Genomic DNA, 19,232 nt, shown 5'->3' on the forward strand with positions numbered 1-19,232 from the left:
TGAGATCTTTGGGTAGGCAAAGATGTTTTTGTTTCTGGATGTTTGTGTGGGTTGTGCAGAATGAAGTGAGTTTGCAGGTAGGAAGGTGCTAGTCCCCAGACTTGTTTAAAACAGATACAAGCAAATTTGAATAGTATTCGTGCTTCTATTGGTAACCAGTGTAGTTTTTTGAAGTAGGGGCTGATGTGGTCTTTTTTTCTCAGTCCGAAGATTAAGCGGACAGCGGTGTTTTGTACTAGTCTCAATTTTTTTACTGTTTTATGTGGGATACCCAGGTAGATGATGTTACAGTAGTCAAGGAGGGATAGGATCAGCGATTGCACCAGCAACCTGAAGGATGTTGGGTCGAAGTATTTTTTAATGGTCCTTAGCTTCCACAGCATATAAAAACATTTTTTCACCAGTGCGTTTGTGTGGTCTGCCAATTAGTATGTGTATCTAGAGTGTCACTCGTTTCTTGCGTTCTTTAGATTCCCCCAGATTGGTTCTTCCTTCTCCCAGGTGTGCACATTACAAGTCTCCATGTTCTTTGGCTTATTTTTTCTATTTCCCCCCCCCCCCCCTCATTTTGGAATAGCCTTCCTCCATACCTTAGGTCAGAGTTATTCCCAAAATTTAAAGCCCTTTTGAAAGTGTATTGGGATGGTTTAGATGGGCTGGAATGAGCTTTAATGGAGAATTTAGTAGATGGAATCTAAGCACAGTACCGGGCAGAGCTTTGGGTTCTGATCCAGAAATAGCTAAGAAGGAAAATTTAAATTAAATCAGTAATTTAAAGAGAGGGTAAGGTTGGGCAGACTGGATGGACCATTTGGGTCTTTATCTGCTGTCATCTACTATGTTACTTTTTCAAATTGGCCTTCAATTTCCTCTAGAGTAATCCATTTCCCTTATCCCACTAGAGAGTGGTGGGAGATAAGCATGCTCAGTGTAACACTTCTATGCCTCTTATATGTATGTTCTTTTTAATTTTGTTGTGTGAACTTTTCTCTTTCCTATTATTATTGGCGTTCCTTTCTTTTTAACATTATTATTTTATTGTAAGCCGCTTTGACCTTTTTTTACATTTGCAGTATATAAAATGTTTAAACAAACATTTACAAAGTGGTTTAAGAAAAATGCTTTGGTGACACTGTCAGTTCATTCTGTTTCTGAAAACAGGATACAACAAACAAGGTTAAACCCCAGACCCAGCCCATCTCCGCCCCCATAATAATACTAATTCTAACACCATTTTTTCCATTCATTTTTCATATATACACACACAATATAATTTTATTAACACATAATGGTTAACCACAAAATTAAACTACACAAAGCATACTGTAGGTTTCTCAACATTCATGCCTATCAGAAAACAGATAACCCCATGCAAATATGGGACCAAAAACTAAAAGTACTAATATATACAAACAAACCCTAAGATGCATTTCTTCCTGAACAGTGCAAAATACAGACACAGCAAATTTAAATTCTCAAAATTGACACAATTAAATCACTAAATTAAAAAATAAAATCATTCTCCCTACCTTTGTTGGCTCCCTCCCTCCATGCTGTGCCTTACATTCTGGCCTGCTCCCGCCTGGCCATTTTATGCCACCCCTGGTGTTATCTTTGGGCTGGCTCCATGTTCCTCACTGCTTCAGTGCACAAAGAAGCGGGCAGCGGCTCCTCACAAGCTGGAAGCCTTCCCTCTGACGTTGCAACGTCGGAGAGAAAGCTTCTGGTTCGTGCGTAGGAGCCCAATGCGGCAGTGAGGAAGAGGGAGCCGTCCCAAAGATAACGCCGCATTGATCGCACCGCGGACCGGCGGCTGAAGAACACCGTCATGGGCCTGATGCATGTGCCGGCTCCGTGGACCGGCAGGAAATTTCTGCAGACTGACCCGGTCCGCGGATTGGCAGTTGACGAACACTGGTCTAACCCACAGCTAAAATTTAGTCATTAGACACCCACTTAAAAGTAGGAAACATACAATGGATTCTTATATGAAATACAGCAGAGATCATAGAAGCCAATGTTCCCTCTAAGCCAGTGATCTCAAACTCAAACCCTTTGCAGGGCCACATTTTTGGATTTGTAGGTACTTGGAGGGCCTCAGAAAAAATAGTTAATGTCTTGTTAAAGAAATGACAATTTTGCATGGAGGTAAAACTCTTTATAGTTTATAAATCTTTCCTTTTGGCTAAGTCTTAATAAAGAGACATATGATCAAGAACCTGTTTTATTTTACTTTTGTGATTATGATAAACATATCGAGGGCCACAAAATAGTACCTGGCGAACCAAACATGGCCCCCTGGGTCGTGAATTTGAGACCACTGCTCTAAGCCATGCATGTGAATGCACGCACACAGATAAGAAAGGAAGCGCATACGCCTAGCAAATGTGTGTATGATTTTTTTTTTTTTTAATTGTGAAAATAGGCTATGCCTCGCATATTGAGCAACTTGCGCACAAAGTAGATATTATGCTGTGCCTGCTGGGAGATAGAGAATACTGGCTTACCATCCTATATTTGACAGAGCTCAGCTTTTGTGTTCTCCATCTCCACTTGCTGGTAGATGGTCATAATCGACTCATCTGCTACTGATGACAAGCAATGGAGTTAACAGCCAGTTATTGGTGTTAATTGGCACCAACTGGCAGTTGCAACTAATCTTAAGTCTCTATTCTAGAACTTGTGCATACAATGTGTGTCATGTGCAACCTCTAGGGGGCATGGGCAGGACAAGGGGTGTCTAGAAGTTACCCATGTAGATTATAGAATACTAAGGATTATGTGTAGAACTGCTGTTACAGAATTTGCACTCAGTGAACATCATCCCTGTGCCTAAATTTTGGTGCCATTTATTAAATATTCCATAATGATTTGCAAACATCCTCTTGGGGGGGGGGCACTGCTCAGGAGAATGCTTGAAAAACTTGTTGAATGAGCCTGGAGATCTTCCAGTACTATCTTATGGTGGCCCCACTTTCATTTTTATACTAAGAGCGGCTCACATCATTGTCAGCAGCAAAGGATTGCAATACAGAGATAAGCATTGAAGACACATATATCATCTCGACCTAAATTCAGACTTATGAGGCAGATCCGCTTGGGCCGAAACACGATCGTGTTGAGTCTTTCTATTTAATAAACGAGATTGAACACCAGTCAGTCATCTTCGTTGTTAACAGCACTGCTTTCAGTGTATGAAGCCACGCAGCTCCTGAGTGATATGTTATTTTTCCCTAAGAGGTCTCGCCAGTCTCTCATGTTGTGAGATATAAATGTTTAAAGTGCTTCTGCGCCATCTACCGGATATCTATCTGTACCTCAGAAGCAGGCTTCTCTTTCGAAGCCGAACCACGGACTGTGTTGGGTCTGGAAAGAACCACAAGATAGATTGGCTATTTTATGTTTTATATCGCAATAGCCAACTGTATTCAATAAACTCTGCTTTATCTCAGGGTGATGCATACAGTTCCTTTCCCACTTTCCTTTTGTTGTCAAATCACTTAACCTTCCGCTGCCCCAGGTACAAAACTTAGATTGTAAGCCCACTGGAGCAGAGAAAGTATCTGCATAAAAAATATGTAAAATCGCTTTGGTTGTACTACAGAAAAGCAGTATATCAAAATCCATGACATATTTCATTTACCCAAGTGCGGGGTTTGCATCAGTAGCAGGGAATTCTCCAGCACCATCACTCTTTTTCTGATCCCTAGAATTCTGAAATAGACTAGCCTGGAAGATTTCTTGCTTGCCTGAAATTGTCATCACTGTAAAAGATTATATATAATAACATGCATTATGGACTGATACACAGAACCAAATTGTAACAGATTAAAATGTGAAAAGGCTGATTTGTTCTATTAGACAACATGCATGGTTCAGCTACAGATCAGCAGAAAGCAAAGTTGCTTACCTGTTACAGAGGTTCTCCTTAGACAGCAAGGGAATGCAGCCACACTTGCTGATAAAGTCCTCTGACTGAGCCTGAGAGCTGATGCTCTCCCCTAAGTATAGCAAGCTTTTTTTTTAATTTAATTTTTTTTTTTTAAACTTACAGAGCATGTGCAGACACTTTGCCTTTTGAGCTCCTCCCCCTGCTTAGTCAGTTTTGTTACTAGCTTAGAAAAAAGGTCTCATTGTGTGGGAATGGTGGGCGGGTAAGTGTGGCTGCATTTTCCTGTTGTCTACGGAGAACCCCTGTTACAGGTAAGTAACGATGCTATCTCCGGAGACAAGCAGGGGAAATGCAGGCATACTTGCTGGCGAGTCCCAAGCTTCAAGAAGAAAATGAAGGAGGAAATAAATTATAGCGCAAATAAATTGTGGAGGACCGATTGTCCAAACTGATTATCTTGCGCTGAACTCCAGTCTAAACAATAGTGCTTAGTAAATGTATGAACTGAGGACCAAGTCGCTGCTTTGCAGATGTCCTGAATTGGGACGGATTTTAAATTTGCAATTGAAGCTGTTGCCTATATCCGATGTGCTCCAATTTGTCCGGAAAGAGATAGATGAGCTTTAGTATAGCAAAAAGAGGTGCAACTGGCAATCCACACGGATAGAGTCCATTTAGATACTGAGTTACCTTGAGTAGCTGAATTGAAGGCGACAAAGAGCTGATTAATGTTGTGGATAGTCACAGTTCTGTCCAGGTAGAAAAGTAATGCTCTCCTGCAGTCCAATGTGTGTAGACTTTGTTCTGTTGAAAAAGGATGAAGAGGAGGAAAAAATGACAGCAAGGTTATTGATTAATTGAGATGGAAATCTGTAACAACCTTTGGAAGAAATTTTGGGAGAGTCTGCATTAGTATCCTATTGGGGAAAAATTGGAGGTATGGATAACAGATGACTAGTGCTTGCAATTCACTAACTCTTTTTGCAGAAGCAAGAGCCATGAGGAAGGCTGTTTTCCACATTAGGAAAGATAATGTGGCAGATCCCAAAGGTTCAAAAGGAACTTTCATCAACTGGTCCAAGACAATATTGAGGTCCCAAGCTGGAGGTGTAGTTCGAAGTGAAGACTGAAGGTTAGTGAAATCTCTGTGGAAACAAGAAACTAAGGGGGTTGTGTGACATTGGCTTCCCATCTAGAAGGTGATGGTACGCTGGAGATGGCTGAAAGATGAAAACGCATAGAATTGGTTTTAAGGCCCGAATATGATAAGTGCAGCAGGTATGCTATAATGTGATTGATCGGGCAGCAAAAAGGATCTCGAGCTTGAGAACGTGCCCAGATGGAAAAACGATTCCATTTAAGGTGAAAAAATTTTCTTGTGGATGAACGTCTGGATGCAAGAACTGTTTTCACTAATGGAGAGACTGGGATGTCAGCAAGGAGATATAGGGATGACAGCAAAGATTGACTGATCGATTTCCATGCCGTGAGACTGAGGCTGGGATGATTGGGATGTAACAGATTGCTTTTGTGCTGAGAGAGAAGAAAAGAATGATCCCCTAAAGGAAGGAGAATCGAGAAGGTCCAGGAGCATTGGATACCTGATTTACCTGGGCCAATGAGGAACAATGAGAATCATTTGAGCGTTCTATCTGACAACTTTCTGAACAACTTTGGAAATAAGTGGAATTCGGGGAAAGGCATACAGAAAAGTGAGATTCCATGGGATGGAGAAAGCGTCTCTTGCGATTCTAAGATGGGAAGGACGTAGGGAGCAATACTAGGTTGACTTTGGAAGCAAAAAGGTCTATTGCAGGGGTGCCCCACTGTTGAAAACATGTGTTGTACTACTTCTGGATTTAGAAACCACTCATGAAGATCGTGTTTGCAGCTGAATGAGTCTGCAATGGCATTCATTCTTCTTGGAATGTATACTGCTTGTAATTCTGTGGAGAGAGAGTGAGCAAAGCTCCACAGACAGTAGGCTTCTTTGCAAAGGAGATGGGACCCCGAGCTCCCTTACTTGTTCAGATAGAACTTTTTTACTTGGTTGTCCTTTTAGATAAGTAGGCGCATGTTGCGAATCCAAAGGCAAAATGCTCAAAGAGCATAATAGATTGCCCGAAGTTCTAAAAGATTTATGTGAAAGCGTTGTTCTGTTTCTGATCACTGACCCTGGAGCTGTTTAGAGATGTGCTCCACAACCTTTGGTTGAGGCATCTGTTGTAATGGTCAGTAGAGGAGGAGGTTCTAATGGACATTCCCGTTGAAGGGACGTAGAGTGACTCCACCATAAGAGGGAAGCTGTGATTCTGGTTTGTAGAGGAACAAGAGTTGCTAATGATTTAGGGTCACATGTGCAGTCTTGCATTTGGTTCCAAAGCAAAGGAAACTGCCATGTGACCTAAGAGGCATAGAAAGCTGCACGTTGGAAAAGCAGGACGTTGTTGCATCTAGTTGGCTAAAATGATAATTGCTTGATGATGTTCTTCTGGAAGATGGGCTCTTGCAGTGACTGTGTTGAGACGTGCTCCAATAAATGTGAGACAACAAACTGGTTGGAGTTTTGACTTGTCGAAGTAAATTATGAAACCCAGTGCATGTAAGGAATGCATTGTATAAAGAGAGGCATAACCAGTAGAAGAACTAAGGTGTTGAGGCCCCACTTGGAGTATTGTGTTCAGTTTTGGAGACCGTATCTGGCGAAGGACACAAAAAGGCTTGAAGCAGTCCAGAGGAGGGTGACGAAAATGATAGGAGGTTTGTGACAAGACATTTGAGGAGAGACTGGAATCACTGAATATGTATACCTTAGAGGAAAGGAGGGGCAGGGGGGATATGATTCAGACGTTCAAATACTTGAACGGTATTAACGTAGAACAAAATCTTTTCCAGAGAAAGGAAAATGGTAAAACCAGAGGACATAATTTGAGGGGTGGGAAATTCAAAAGCAATGTTAGGAAATTCTTCTTTACGGAAAGGGTGGTGGATGCCTGGAATGCGCTTCCGAGAGAGGTGGTGGAGAGTAAAACGGTGACGGAGTTCAAAAAAGCGTGGGATGAACACGGACGATCTAGAATCAGAAAATAATAATAAATATTGAAGAACTAAGGCCAGTACTGGGCAGACTTGAACGGTCTGTGTCTGTATATGGCCGTTTGGTGGAGGATGGGCTGGGGAGGGCTTCAATGGCTGGGATGGTGTAGATGGACTGGAGTGAGCTTTGACTGAGACTTCAGTAGTTGGAACCTAAGAACAGTACTGGGCAGAGCTTTGGATTCTTGCCCAGAAATAGCTAAGACGAAGAAGGGAAAAAAAACCCCCAACAAATATTTAGATTGAATCAGGTTGGGCAGACTAGATGGGCCATTCGGGTCTTTATCTGCCGTCATCTACTGTGAATGGTGAGAAGCAACTGCTCCCTGGTATGTGCTACTAGGAGCCCGTTGTTTAGGTAAGGAAATACCATGTGGTGCTGTCTCCTCAGGCTAGCTGCTACCACCGTCAAGCACTTCGTGAAGATTCGGGGTGCTGATGATAGGACAAAGGGTAGCACCTTTTACTGGTAATGGTTGTTGAGGAACATAAATCTTAGAAACTTCCAGTGGGAGGGATTAATGGGAATGTGAGTATATGCATCTTTGATGTCCAAGACGGCTAACCAATCGCATTTTCTGAGTAGTGGAAGTATTGCTGGAAGGGAAATCATTCGGAATTTCTCTGTTCTGAGGCAGGTATTTAAGGGTCGAAGGTCAAGTATGGGTCGAAGATCTTGCATCTTCTTGGGAATGAGGAAAAATCTGGAATAGAATCCCTAGTAATATTGATGTTTGGGAACTTCTTCTATCACATTGTTTTGTAGCAACAGGAAGATCTCTTTTGCCAGCTGAGGAATTTAATGGTAAGGTATGCTGGATGACTGAAGAAGATGAGCATGTGGATGGTGAGGAAGGAAGTTGAGAGATATCCTTGAGAAATTATAGTTAGAACCCAGTTGTTTATGGTGATTTCTTGCTATGATGAGAAAAAATGAGTTAGCTGCACCCCTGCCGCCCCTCCCCCCCCACACACACACACTGGAAGAGGATCAGAAACCAAGAGTAGGTTTAAACAGAAGTTGTTGAGATTCCGAAGACTGCTGGCGATCTCTTGAACGCTGTTTGAGTGTATGATGAGGATTGTGATCTTAGAGAAGTATCTCTGGTACAGAGGGTAAAATGCCTACACAGATAATATTGTTGAACAAATTGCTGATGGTATGATCTATGATAAAATGAAACAGTGGAAGATCTGCAAAAAGGCTAGGACTGAGCCTGAGGATGCGCCGAGAGCTTGTGTATGACTGTGGAGTCTTCCGTGAGCTGCGAGACAGTAGCTTTCACTTTCTCACCAAACTATCTCCCAGACATGAGGCATCTGCCAATCTGTCATGGAGATTTACTCTAAGGTCCAAAGCCTTGATCCGATTCCAGGCTGTACAGCGAGCTGCAATTGCCACCGCTGCAGTTCTAGAACTCATGTCATAAGCATCATAGTTAGTTTTAATTAAATGGTTAAGTGGACGCCTACAATGCCATGTGGAAACTGGGAATTTCCTCAGGAGAGGCAGTGTTGAATTGTTGCAAAATAGAGTGTTGGCAATGGAGAATCTGTAATTGAGTCATGATCTTTAATGTTAGCATAGAACCCTGATAGACTTTGCATCTGATCGAGTCCAGGAAACAATAATCTTTCCCTGGGGTGAATTGTACTGAGATTTTGTTGATATAGATTTATAAATAGCTGACTCAGATACTATGGAGTCATGTGGTAGTTGCTGTAAGTCATGTCCAGATGCCTTTTCAACTCTTTATTTTAACTCTAGGCGCCTAGAAGCAGTGGAAACCGATTGGGGCTTCTGCCAGTTAGCAAGCTGAAGGTATTGTAGTATCCGATGCACTGGGAGTGCAATCAATCCTTTCGAAGGGGTCTGACAAGATTTAAGGATTGCTTGAAAATCCTTTTTATCTGCCAGCGTAGCAGTCTGGTTGAAACTTAGAGTAGAAACCTTTTGCAAGAACTTGGGATAGGATATTCTTCCAGTTGATCTGGCTGCAGTGATTGCTGCACTTGGAAAGGAGTGGGTTCAGATGAATTACACCATTCAAGGTTAGGAGATGCTTGCTGGCGAGGTAAAAGGCACAAAGATGTACGAGGAGTTCAAGCAATATCAGGTGGATTAGAGAAAGGCTGTGGGTGCAAAAGATCTGGAGAGGGAAGCTGCTCAATGCAGTCAGGGCACTGTTGAATTTCCACTGAGGTGGCAGAAGAGGGAGGAGATTGGTGCAGTAGTACAGCAATATCTCGCATAAAATTTTGTAAAAGTGAAAAAAAATTTACTGCATTTTTTCCAATGGCAGCAGCAGTGGTATGCTTCTGACCCCTGGCAGTACCGAAGTTGGGCCCGGAGGGGGAGGGGGAGGAGCAAGAGGCAATGGTTGCGGCTTTGGGAATTTCCCTGAGCTATTGGCATGAAGAACCGCTGTGAGGGAGCCATCTTCCATGTCTGTGAAAGAGAAGAGTCTTCCAAGTCCTAGCAACCACCAGGTTAAACGGCAAGGAAAAAATTGAACAACGTTTTTAGTTTGGTTTTTTTTTAGTCGAGTCTGGTTAAAGGAAAAAATTCCGTTGACTCTTGTTGTGCATTGTTCATTTTTATGAATAAAAATAGAAAGTAAAAAAATCTTATTATTCTAATCAGTTTGTTTTTTAAAATTTTTTCTCTGAAGAAGTAAGGAGAAGGGAGAGCTGCGACCTGTCCGGTCAAAGAAAAAACTGTCTAAGCAGGGGGAGGAACGCAGAAGGCATGCTCAGTAAGTTTAAAAAAAAACCCAAAAAAAACAAACTTACTATACTTAGGGGAGAGCAACTGCACTCAGGCTCAGAGGACTTCACCGGAAAGTGCCTGCATTTCTCCTGCTTGTCTCCGGAGAAAGCCTGATATGTTGCAGTTTGCTGTGAGATTTTAGATGTGCTTTTTTATAAGATGGCAATATATACTTGTGTGCCTTCTCTCTTCTTAGGAACTAATTATTCCAACTACCATTGCACCAGCTAGTGCTGAAATTAGTGCCAAGTGGTTTATTATTGAGATACAAAGTCAAACTACCTTCACTGCTAAAGATGACATCAGTCTTGGAAGGTAGCTCCAATGAAAGATTTTTTTTTTTTAATTTAATTTCCATCAAGTTCAGTTTTATTTTGAAAATGTGCTGCACAGAGAAAATAAAATGCCTTTAAATAATATCACCATCCATTCAATGAACTACATTTTTCAGAGAGAAAAGATGCTATTTTAAACCAAGAACATTGTCAGTCAAGGCATGAAATTGGGAAGAAAACCTACTAGCAGCACCAAATGCTATCAGAAGAAAAATATTTCATTGCCCTTTCAATGCACCTTCTAACCCACCCCACCATCTATTTTGGCCTCTTCAATTTAATTTGTGTAAACTGGGAGGTGACATTATTTAGGCTAAAGAGATGCTTTAAGATCATGTAGCAGCTGTATTCAGCTCTGCAGTGTCAATTATACTTATGAATTAAACAGGCAAATAAAAACAAAATACCAAGCACTGACCAGCCACATTTTCTTTGTCATCTTCTGGAAGTAAGCACTTTTTCTTCAAATTTAAATTTCTTGTAGCAATTTCTAACATTTCCATTGGAACAGCCCAACACTCGACTGCTTTCTGAAGAATCCGTTTGCTTTTCTTATAATCACCTGGTGATAAAGGCATAGCTTTGAATTACAAACAGTACTTATCAATCATACATCTGTAAGACTTGAAAATGTTAAACTTTCTGAGCTTTCTACATTGTGTAGCTCAAGTTTATAAAGTGCCAAATCATGGTACAGAGCTGGGAGATGCAATGGATGAAATCTTCACCAAAAACCAGCAAACATAAACCAGTCTAGCCTGCATGAGTTAATTTAAATGCAAAAAAGGAGGAAAAAGTCTCTGAAAATGTAGCGCAAGCCAGCTGCCACAGCAGCTTAAGGCCTGCCCCAACAAAACCTCATGGACATAAAAAAACCTCCTTTTGCCAAATTCTAAATGGCTCTGTGCAATGCAGTGAATAAAAACTGGATAATAATACAAAAACTACTTATCTTGTCTTGTACAGAGCATCGGCGCACCAACGATGGCCAGCATTTCACAATGCTATGCTGCCTCAGGATGTAGCCACTGGTGATCCTTTAGAAGAAAGGGATCACATATGCATTTACAATCTTGATCCAAAAAAAGTTCTGTGAGCCAGAACATGAAGAAACCAAGACAAACCTCATCGGGTAGCTTTAACATCTCTCCCTGCACCGCACGATGGCCCGCACTGAACGGCAATAGAGTTTTAAAGATCCTGGGATAATAATAATAACAGTTTATATACCGCAGGACCGTTAAGTTCTATGAGGTTTACAAAGATTAAAAGATGCTACAAATTGAGTAGAATTAACAAAGTTAAAAGCTAGTGATTAACAGCTCAAGAGATCAGTTATTGTGGAGTAAGATTGTCCAGGTCAGTTACCTAAATACTTCAGGAACACATACGGTATGTCTTTAGGTGTTTCCTAAATTCCCCGTAAGTAGTAGGCATAAGCAATTGTTCCAGGTCTTTAGCCCATAGTGCTGCCTGATGTGAGAAAAGATGTTGATGATATCTTTTAAATTTACATCCTTTAACCTGTGGCGAAACAAAATTCAAGTGTGAGCTTCTCTTATATCTATTGGTTGAGAGAGAGAAAAGTTCCGTTATATTTTTAGGGTTTAAACTAAAAAGTACCTTAAAGCAAAAACATCCGAATTTAAACTTCACCCATGCCTCCATCGGCAGCCAATGCAGAAGTCGGTAGGAAGGTGTTACATGATCGAACTTCTTCAACTCAAAAATTAGCTTGACCGCCACATTTTGCACCAGTTGTAATAGTCGCATATTCTTCTGGGAAATTGCCAAATAGGCGATATTACAGTAATCAAGTTAACTCGGTGTAAGGATTGTACCAGAATTCTAAATGATGAAACATCAAAATATGCTCTAATGGACCAAAGCTTCCAGAGAGTTAAAAAGCCCTTTCTAACCAAGGAGTCCACCTGGTCTTTCATGGTTAGGCTCTGATCCAATGTAACACCCAATATCTTCATAGTAGGTTGAATAGGATAACTAAGTTTATTGATGCACAATGATGTTTTTGTGTCGAGCGGGTGTGGCGAAGCTACAAAGAATTTTGTTTTTTCTGAATTCAGTCATCCCCAAAAAATGGGGGCGTGTACTAAAACTGAATCGCTCTGAAGTACAAAAAAATCCTCAAAAAGGTAAGGGCTTAAACAAGCCAAAACCAATAGTGGGATGGGACCAGACTGTCAACCAACAAAACCAAAAGAGAACCAAAAAGTCAAAAGATTCAGAAAAAAAAAGGGGAGAGAGACACACACAGAAAACCAGAGTTTATTCTTCATATTCACCATTTCTTCTCCACAAACATGAGGGAGTCAAAAAAACTAACTCCACTCTAATTTCATATTCAGCCCTTTTGGTTCTTCACTACATAATTTGTGGATCCAAAACTGCACCAATGGAATTGGATGTTTCTTCCTATCATGAAAATCCCCTGGGACATGATCAATAACACTGTAGCTCAGATCTTTAAATTATGTTCCAAACAATGGGTTACTAAAGGGGTTTGTACTTTGGAGCAATTCAGTCTTGGTACATGCCCCCCTTTTGGGGGAATGTACCGTCGTGCTGACATTGCGAGGTGTAGGGAGAAAGCTCCCCAAAGAGGTTTGTCTTGGTTTCTTCATGATCTGGTTCATAAAACCTTTTTTGGGATCAAGATTGTAAATACATATGTGATCCCTTCTCAAGGATCTACCAGCGGCTATATCCTGAAGCAGAATAGAATTGTGAAATGCTGGCCATCGTTGGTGCACTGATGCCCTGCACAAGACAAGACAAGTAGTTTTTGTACCATTATCCAGTTTTTATTCACTGCATTGCACAGAGTCATTTTGAATTTGGCAAAAAGGTGGTTTTTTATGCCCATGAGGTTTTGTTGGGGCAGGCCTTAAGCTGCTGTGGCAGCTGACATGCGCTACATTTTCGGAGGCTTTTTCCTCCTTTTTTGCATTTAAATTAACTCATGCAGGCTAGACTGGTTTGTGTTTGCTGGTTTTTGGTGAAGATGCCATCCATTCCACTATATATTGGTGAAAATGTTTTGTTGCGATTATCGTTGGTTTACACCATACTGTGTTTATTGGGTAGAGCTGGGAGATGCCATTTTTGAGGCAGCTCTGAAAAAAAATAGATAAAAACATTAAGGGATATAAAATCCTGGACACCAGAGTGCAATTTCTAAGTGCCATAGCAACCTGGAGTCAGAGATTTGACAAGCACTGCATATTATTGCAACAAAACAAAAAGCCTAATAAACTCCTGCAATAGAAAACAAAAAATCACTTGATTCAGTGCAGCACTGCTAAGTGGAAACTCCTTAGCCCAATCCCAAGCCAGGTCTCTAGTGTCACAAAATAACTGAAAATGCTCTAGTGGGGTGCTTAGTGCAAAAATATGCAAAGGTTAACCTCCCTCAGAGTGGATAATGATCATCCTACTAAGGGGCACTATGGGTTTAGGGGGGCTGAAAGTAAAAATATTCATATGGCTCTAACTTTTTGAGTTGGTGGTCCAATCTGAACATATTTGGCTTCGGTTACTATCAAATAAAAAATGAAAGTTATTTAGACTAAAATCTTTAATACACCAATATTTATTACACCAACTTGAAAAGAATGGTTGTGCAAACTGTAGGCTAATCTCTGGGGGGTTTTCAGGCTGCGATGGCTCAGAAGCAGCTGTGTGCTTGATGTCCAAAAGAAACCAACGAAGAACTTGTCCGTCTACTTGGCAATCCAGTTGCAGTGCATATTGAAACGTACAGAGACATCAGAAGCCTCTTTAGTCAGTTGAAATAATTTAATGCAGCACCCTATCCTAAATCAGAACTTCCATATGAAGAGTGTGGTCCATTCTCATTATTTGTGTCCCCCATAAGAACACCCTTACTGGGTCAGTCCAATGGTCCATCTAGCCCAGTAGCCCATCCTCGCGGTGGCCAATCCAGGTCACTACTACCTGGCAAAAACTCAAAAGTAGTAACATTCCATGCTACCGATCCAAGGTAAGCAGTGGCTTCCCCCATGTCTGTCTCACCCACTTGTTCAGAAAACTGCAACAAAATGACAAGGAACTGATGATCTGAGCCACTCCAGGTAGTTAACAGCACTCTTCCTCAATGTTCACACTGAGGGAGACCAGATGTCCTCTTTCCTGCCTCTTTTTAAAGAAATTAACTACCAATGCATCTAAAACATCAGCAGCTTCAGGGACAGCACAAGCAGAAATCCTCTTTACTTTTTGTCGTCTTCCTTTTTGCTCTTCCCGATAATATACTGTAAATTAGAGAATGACACGGGGAGCGATCCCCGCAGGAAGCCGCGGCGTGGCTGCGGTTTGTCTGCGGGTTATGGAGACTCCATAGCCAAATTGCCGCAGACACGGGGACAAAAGTTTTCACCGCCCGCAAAAACGGTGAAAAGATTTGTCCCCGCAGGCAAATGTACCCCCTTCTATGTACCGTTATTTACCTTGTCTTCACCGTGTGTCTTTGGTTCGGGACCGGGTGTCAGATATTTTCCGGCGGCCATGTTTGTCTCCGCCATGTGGTCTTTCTCCTCCAACTCTCTCTACCCGACTTGCACGTTGCCGCATTGACTCCGCCCCCTAATATACAGGCTCTTCATTGGTCAGTTCTTTTTGCTGGATTGGATTCACTTTTCACTGGGAGGAGCTGAAAGCCTGAAAACTTCGTCAGGTACAAGTAAGTGTTCTCCCCGGCTGATTTAGATGACCGCTCAGCTAATCCTGCTCCTTCCCGGGCTGACTCGCGCCAAAAATTTTGTTTGACGCCTGCCTATTTTTTTTTTTTTGCCAGCATGCTTTTACTTGCTTCGGGCCTTCCTCGTTGCCGGGACCTGCCTACTTTCTGTTTCCGCGAAGGCAGGACCGGCAGCGAGGAAGGCCTGAAGCAAGTAAAAGCAGCAAGTTGTAAGCTTCCCTCCGGGACTCTATCGTGTGCGTGCTGGCTTCCCTTCTCTTCCCTCCGAAACCAGAAGTAGCATCCCGGGGGGGGGGGGGAGAGAGAAGGGAAGCCAGCACGCACACGATAGAGCCCCGGAGGGAAGCTTACAACTTGCTGCTTTTACTTGCTTCGGGCCTTCCTCGCTGCCGGGTCCTGCCTTCGCGGAAACAGAAAGTAGGCAGGTCCCGGCAACGAGGAAGGCCCGAAGCAAGTAAAAGCAGCAAGTGTAGTGGTATACCATTTGAGGAAAAAAAAAAATGCACGGACGTCAGACCTGATTCTGCTTGCTCTCGCCACGGACACGGACCTCAGATTTTTAAGGCGGTACAGGTTTAGATCCGCGAGGTCCATCAGGTCCGTGAGGTCCGCGTTTTACCCCTTCCCCAACCTTGGTGCTTATTGTGGTCAGCCAGGAAGAATGAAATCAAAAAAGTTCGAGTTTAGTCAAGCTGTGATTTGAACTTTATAGGCTTTTTTTTTTCATCCTTTAACTGGCAGGCAGAAGAATGCTCCATTTATTAATCTTGCAAAGTCTGATACAGGAAAAGCTAGAAGTGCATCAAGATTTAAGGAGCTTGGGGTGTGCAAATCTACTTAATGCAGAGATTACAGTAAAACAAAATCACTTTTCTATTTCACTGCAGCTCTATGAGGTTCTTTTGCCCTTAGCTATAGTCAAATAATGGATAGGAATATGTTTATTTCATTTAAGTTAAGGGAAAACAATATTTTTTCTGAGTATCCTTTAAATAATGGTTCACAAATTAATTCAGCCTGTTTTAAGGCTGGATTTTGTTTTTCACATTATTGCTTCTGTTTTTATAATCCTTAAAAAAAATAAGGGGCAATTCTCCAAGTGGGTTCTTCCTCGTAGGCACCCTGAGACTGTACAGGGAACGCCTATTCTATAGCAGTGAATGGGCTCCCAGGTTCCATTACAGAATGGTAGCATATAGCCTTAGATTCAGGCACCTTACAGTTAAAGGAGTCATAGAGCTGACGTAACTAAGCATGTCCACTTGTGGGAGAAATGATTTTATTTTCAGTTTAGTGATCAAAATGTGTCTGTTTTGAGAATTTATATCTGCTGTCTGTATTTTGCACGATGGCCCCCTTTTACTAAATCGCAATAGTGGTTTTTAGCACAGGGAGCCTATGAGCATCGAAAGCAGTGCAGGGCATTCAGCGCATCTCCCTGTGCTAAAAACCGCTATTGCGATTTAGTAAAAGGGGAGGGGGTATATTTGTCTATTTTTGTATAGTTGTTCCTGGGGTGACATTGCATAAAATCATCTGTCTTGACCTCTTTGAAAAATGAAACAAATATTAATTAATATTTTCTCTGCATACAGTGTGCTTTGTGTTTCTTTTAATTTTGTGGTTACCATAATGAATTAATATTATATACAGTAGTGTACATGAAAAATGAATGGAAGAAATTGCATTACAATTAGTACTATTTACTATTATGATGGGGATGGGGGTCAGGAGTGTGCATTCCAGCTACCAGCACATCTTCAGAGAGGGCATTCTCTATTGCAGGAAGGACTGTGGAAGAAAGGAGAACTAGACTGAATCCAAAGATTGTAGATGATTTGTTGTTCATCCACGGGTTAAAAAATAAGGACAATTAAAAGTACAGGTTGTGTTTTGTTTTTGTAGAGTTAACTAAGTTGTAAAGTTGTAAAGAATTTTTCCTTTATACGTTAATAAAGATAAGTATATAAAATCATACCTGTTTGAGGCTTTTATGCATGCTGCGGTGACGGTGACGGGGCGGTGAATGGGATGGCAGTGGCGGTGACGGGGCGGTGAAAGGGATGGCGGTGACGGGGCAGTGAAGGGAATGGCGGTGACGGGGCGGTGCAGAGGATAGTCGCCCGGGGATGGGGCGGTGACGGGGACAAATTTTTTCCGTGTCATTCTCTACTGTAAATCTTTCCTTCCCTTTATAACCAAATTGTGTTTGTTTTGTCATGGTTGATTTACCCTTCTTGTCCTTATTGATTTTATAATTTTTAATCCTTTTCATTGTTATCCACTTTGGTTTAACAATCTTATTAACAATAGCAGTATATCAAATAAAGTAAACGTAATTGTCTTCAAACACAGTGGCAGAAGAAGCTACCACCCAAAATGGCCCAGGAGCTCCTGGTCAAATAAGAGGTCCTAACTACCCCCTTCCCCCCCAACCAGATGTCACTATAAGGTTTGAGTGCTAGATTAACCCCACCAGCCCAGACTCGCAGAGAAGCAGCAACAAAAAGAGTCAACTCCAAGTTTGAGCAGGAGAAAGATAATCCACAGGCTACTGCCACAGTAAAGCTGTCACCACCTTAAGCAGGAGTATTCCTGCAGACTGTTGCCCTGACAGCACTGTGATATGATCAAGCATGGGACACCCCCCCCCAAAAACAAACAAACAAAAAAAAAAAAACACACAACAACAAACCAGGGATACTTAGTCACCTTGGGAGCTATAGAAGTCTCATTGAACAAAAGAGTCAGCCTAGCCAGTGCTCAATCTATAAAGCCTCAACTAAGTCCAGAGTACAGTATTGGGGTTCAAGAAGGGATTAGATAATTTTCTGAAGGAAATGGGGATAGAAGGGTCTAGATAGGGGATTATCATATAGGTCCTGGACCTGATGGGCCACCGCGTGAGCGGACTGCTGGGCATGATGGAACCTCTGGTCTGACCTAGCAGAGGCACTGCTTATGTTCAGAAAGCCTCAATCTTACTACATCAAAATAGGCGCCGGAGACAGAGAATACTGGAGAATATCTTGAAGGCACAGACTCTTATAGGTAGTGGTGGTTTTACTGCAAAGTTGTGTTCTTTGCCTTCACCTGCTGGCAAGGTGATACAAACCCAAGAATCTGGGCTGATTCAACACCTATTTTCATCCCTGTTCTCAGAATTCTTACCTATGAGGATGCGTCTACATTAAAATCTCAGATGAGGGGCAGAGATAGCCTAACAAACTTATTTATTTGTTTTCCTTATTTAGAGTTTTCACTTTTAGCACACTTGTTTGTTTGTTTTTTTATTTTTTTATAATTATACAATCTTATTTTACAAGAATTAATTCTTGTTACATTGAATACAGGAAAGAAAATATCAGCACAGTAATACTTTTACATCAATCATCATAATGATAAACCCCTTCTTAGACCACAATAACAGGGGGTGACCAAAACATAAATTAGAGAGAAATTTAGAGGAATACTGCAAAGAAGAAAGGCATAATGTATCATGCGCCCATTACTATTATTATCATCCCTTAATCCTTGATGATCTGCTTAACATCTAGAAATTCCTTCAGATGGTTAGGAGAGAAAAAAACATATTTAACACCTAAGTACCTAACCATGCATTTACAGGGATACACCAATAAAAAAGTTGCTCCAATATTTATAGTCTGTTGTCGCATTGAAAGAAATTCTTTCCTCCGTTCTTGTGTAGTCTTAGCTACATCAGGATATATCCATATTTTCTGTCCCCCAAATAATTTTTGGGAATTTTTGAAAAACAATTTCATAATCATATTCACATCCTGTTCAAAAACAAATGATACTAGTAGCGTTGCTCTGTCCATTTCAGATGTTATCGTTTGTTCCAGTAAAGCCGTCACATTTGCAAAATCTATCACTTTTGTCTCTCCTTCTCTTACTTTCCCAATCTCAATTCCATTTACCTTACCATTTCCATTAGGCATCTTTTTATTTGGTAGGTAATAAATTTTATTAATTGGAGGAATACAGTTTGAAGAAATTTCCAAATTCTCAATGAAGTATCTTTTCAACAAGTCAATAGGTAACACGCCTGAAGTTTGAGGAAAATTTAGAAAGCGGAGGTTCAAACGCCTATTAAAATTTTCAAATTGTTCTAATTTCTTATGAATAATGGAGCTATCTTTAATTGAAGCCAATTAAATTGTTGCAAATGTTGTATATCCACCTGCATTTGCTTGGCTTGGCCTGTATACTCTAACTTCATAGATTCAACTGACCCAGTCAAAGATTCCAGTTTCTCATTTAATTTTGTTACCTCTTCAGTTGATTTTTCAATTTTTCCTTCCATCCTCTGCAGCAATTGCCAGATGCTATTCATGGAGACCTCCATCTGGGAGAGAGAAAGGTGACCAAGATGGCGGC

General features: G+C 41.3%; 1 protein-coding gene across 3 annotated transcripts in view; it reads right to left on the reverse strand.

The window, feature by feature from the left end:
- The window catches only part of TTK (TTK protein kinase), a 184,222-nt gene that overhangs the window by 144,485 nt on the left and 20,505 nt on the right, over positions 1–19,232 (reverse strand). For all 3 annotated transcript variants that reach the window (XM_033938823.1, XM_033938822.1, XM_033938824.1), the window contains 2 exons: positions 10,512–10,655; positions 3,644–3,764 (listed from right to left, as the gene is read on the reverse strand). In XM_033938823.1, the coding sequence (XP_033794714.1) occupies positions 3,644–3,764; positions 10,512–10,655 (265 nt within the window). The remainder of the gene's footprint in view (positions 1–3,643; positions 3,765–10,511; positions 10,656–19,232) is intronic.

Source organism: Geotrypetes seraphini, chromosome 3 (assembly GCF_902459505.1).
Source record: "Geotrypetes seraphini chromosome 3, aGeoSer1.1, whole genome shotgun sequence".
Taxonomy (NCBI): domain Eukaryota; kingdom Metazoa; phylum Chordata; class Amphibia; order Gymnophiona; family Dermophiidae; genus Geotrypetes; species Geotrypetes seraphini.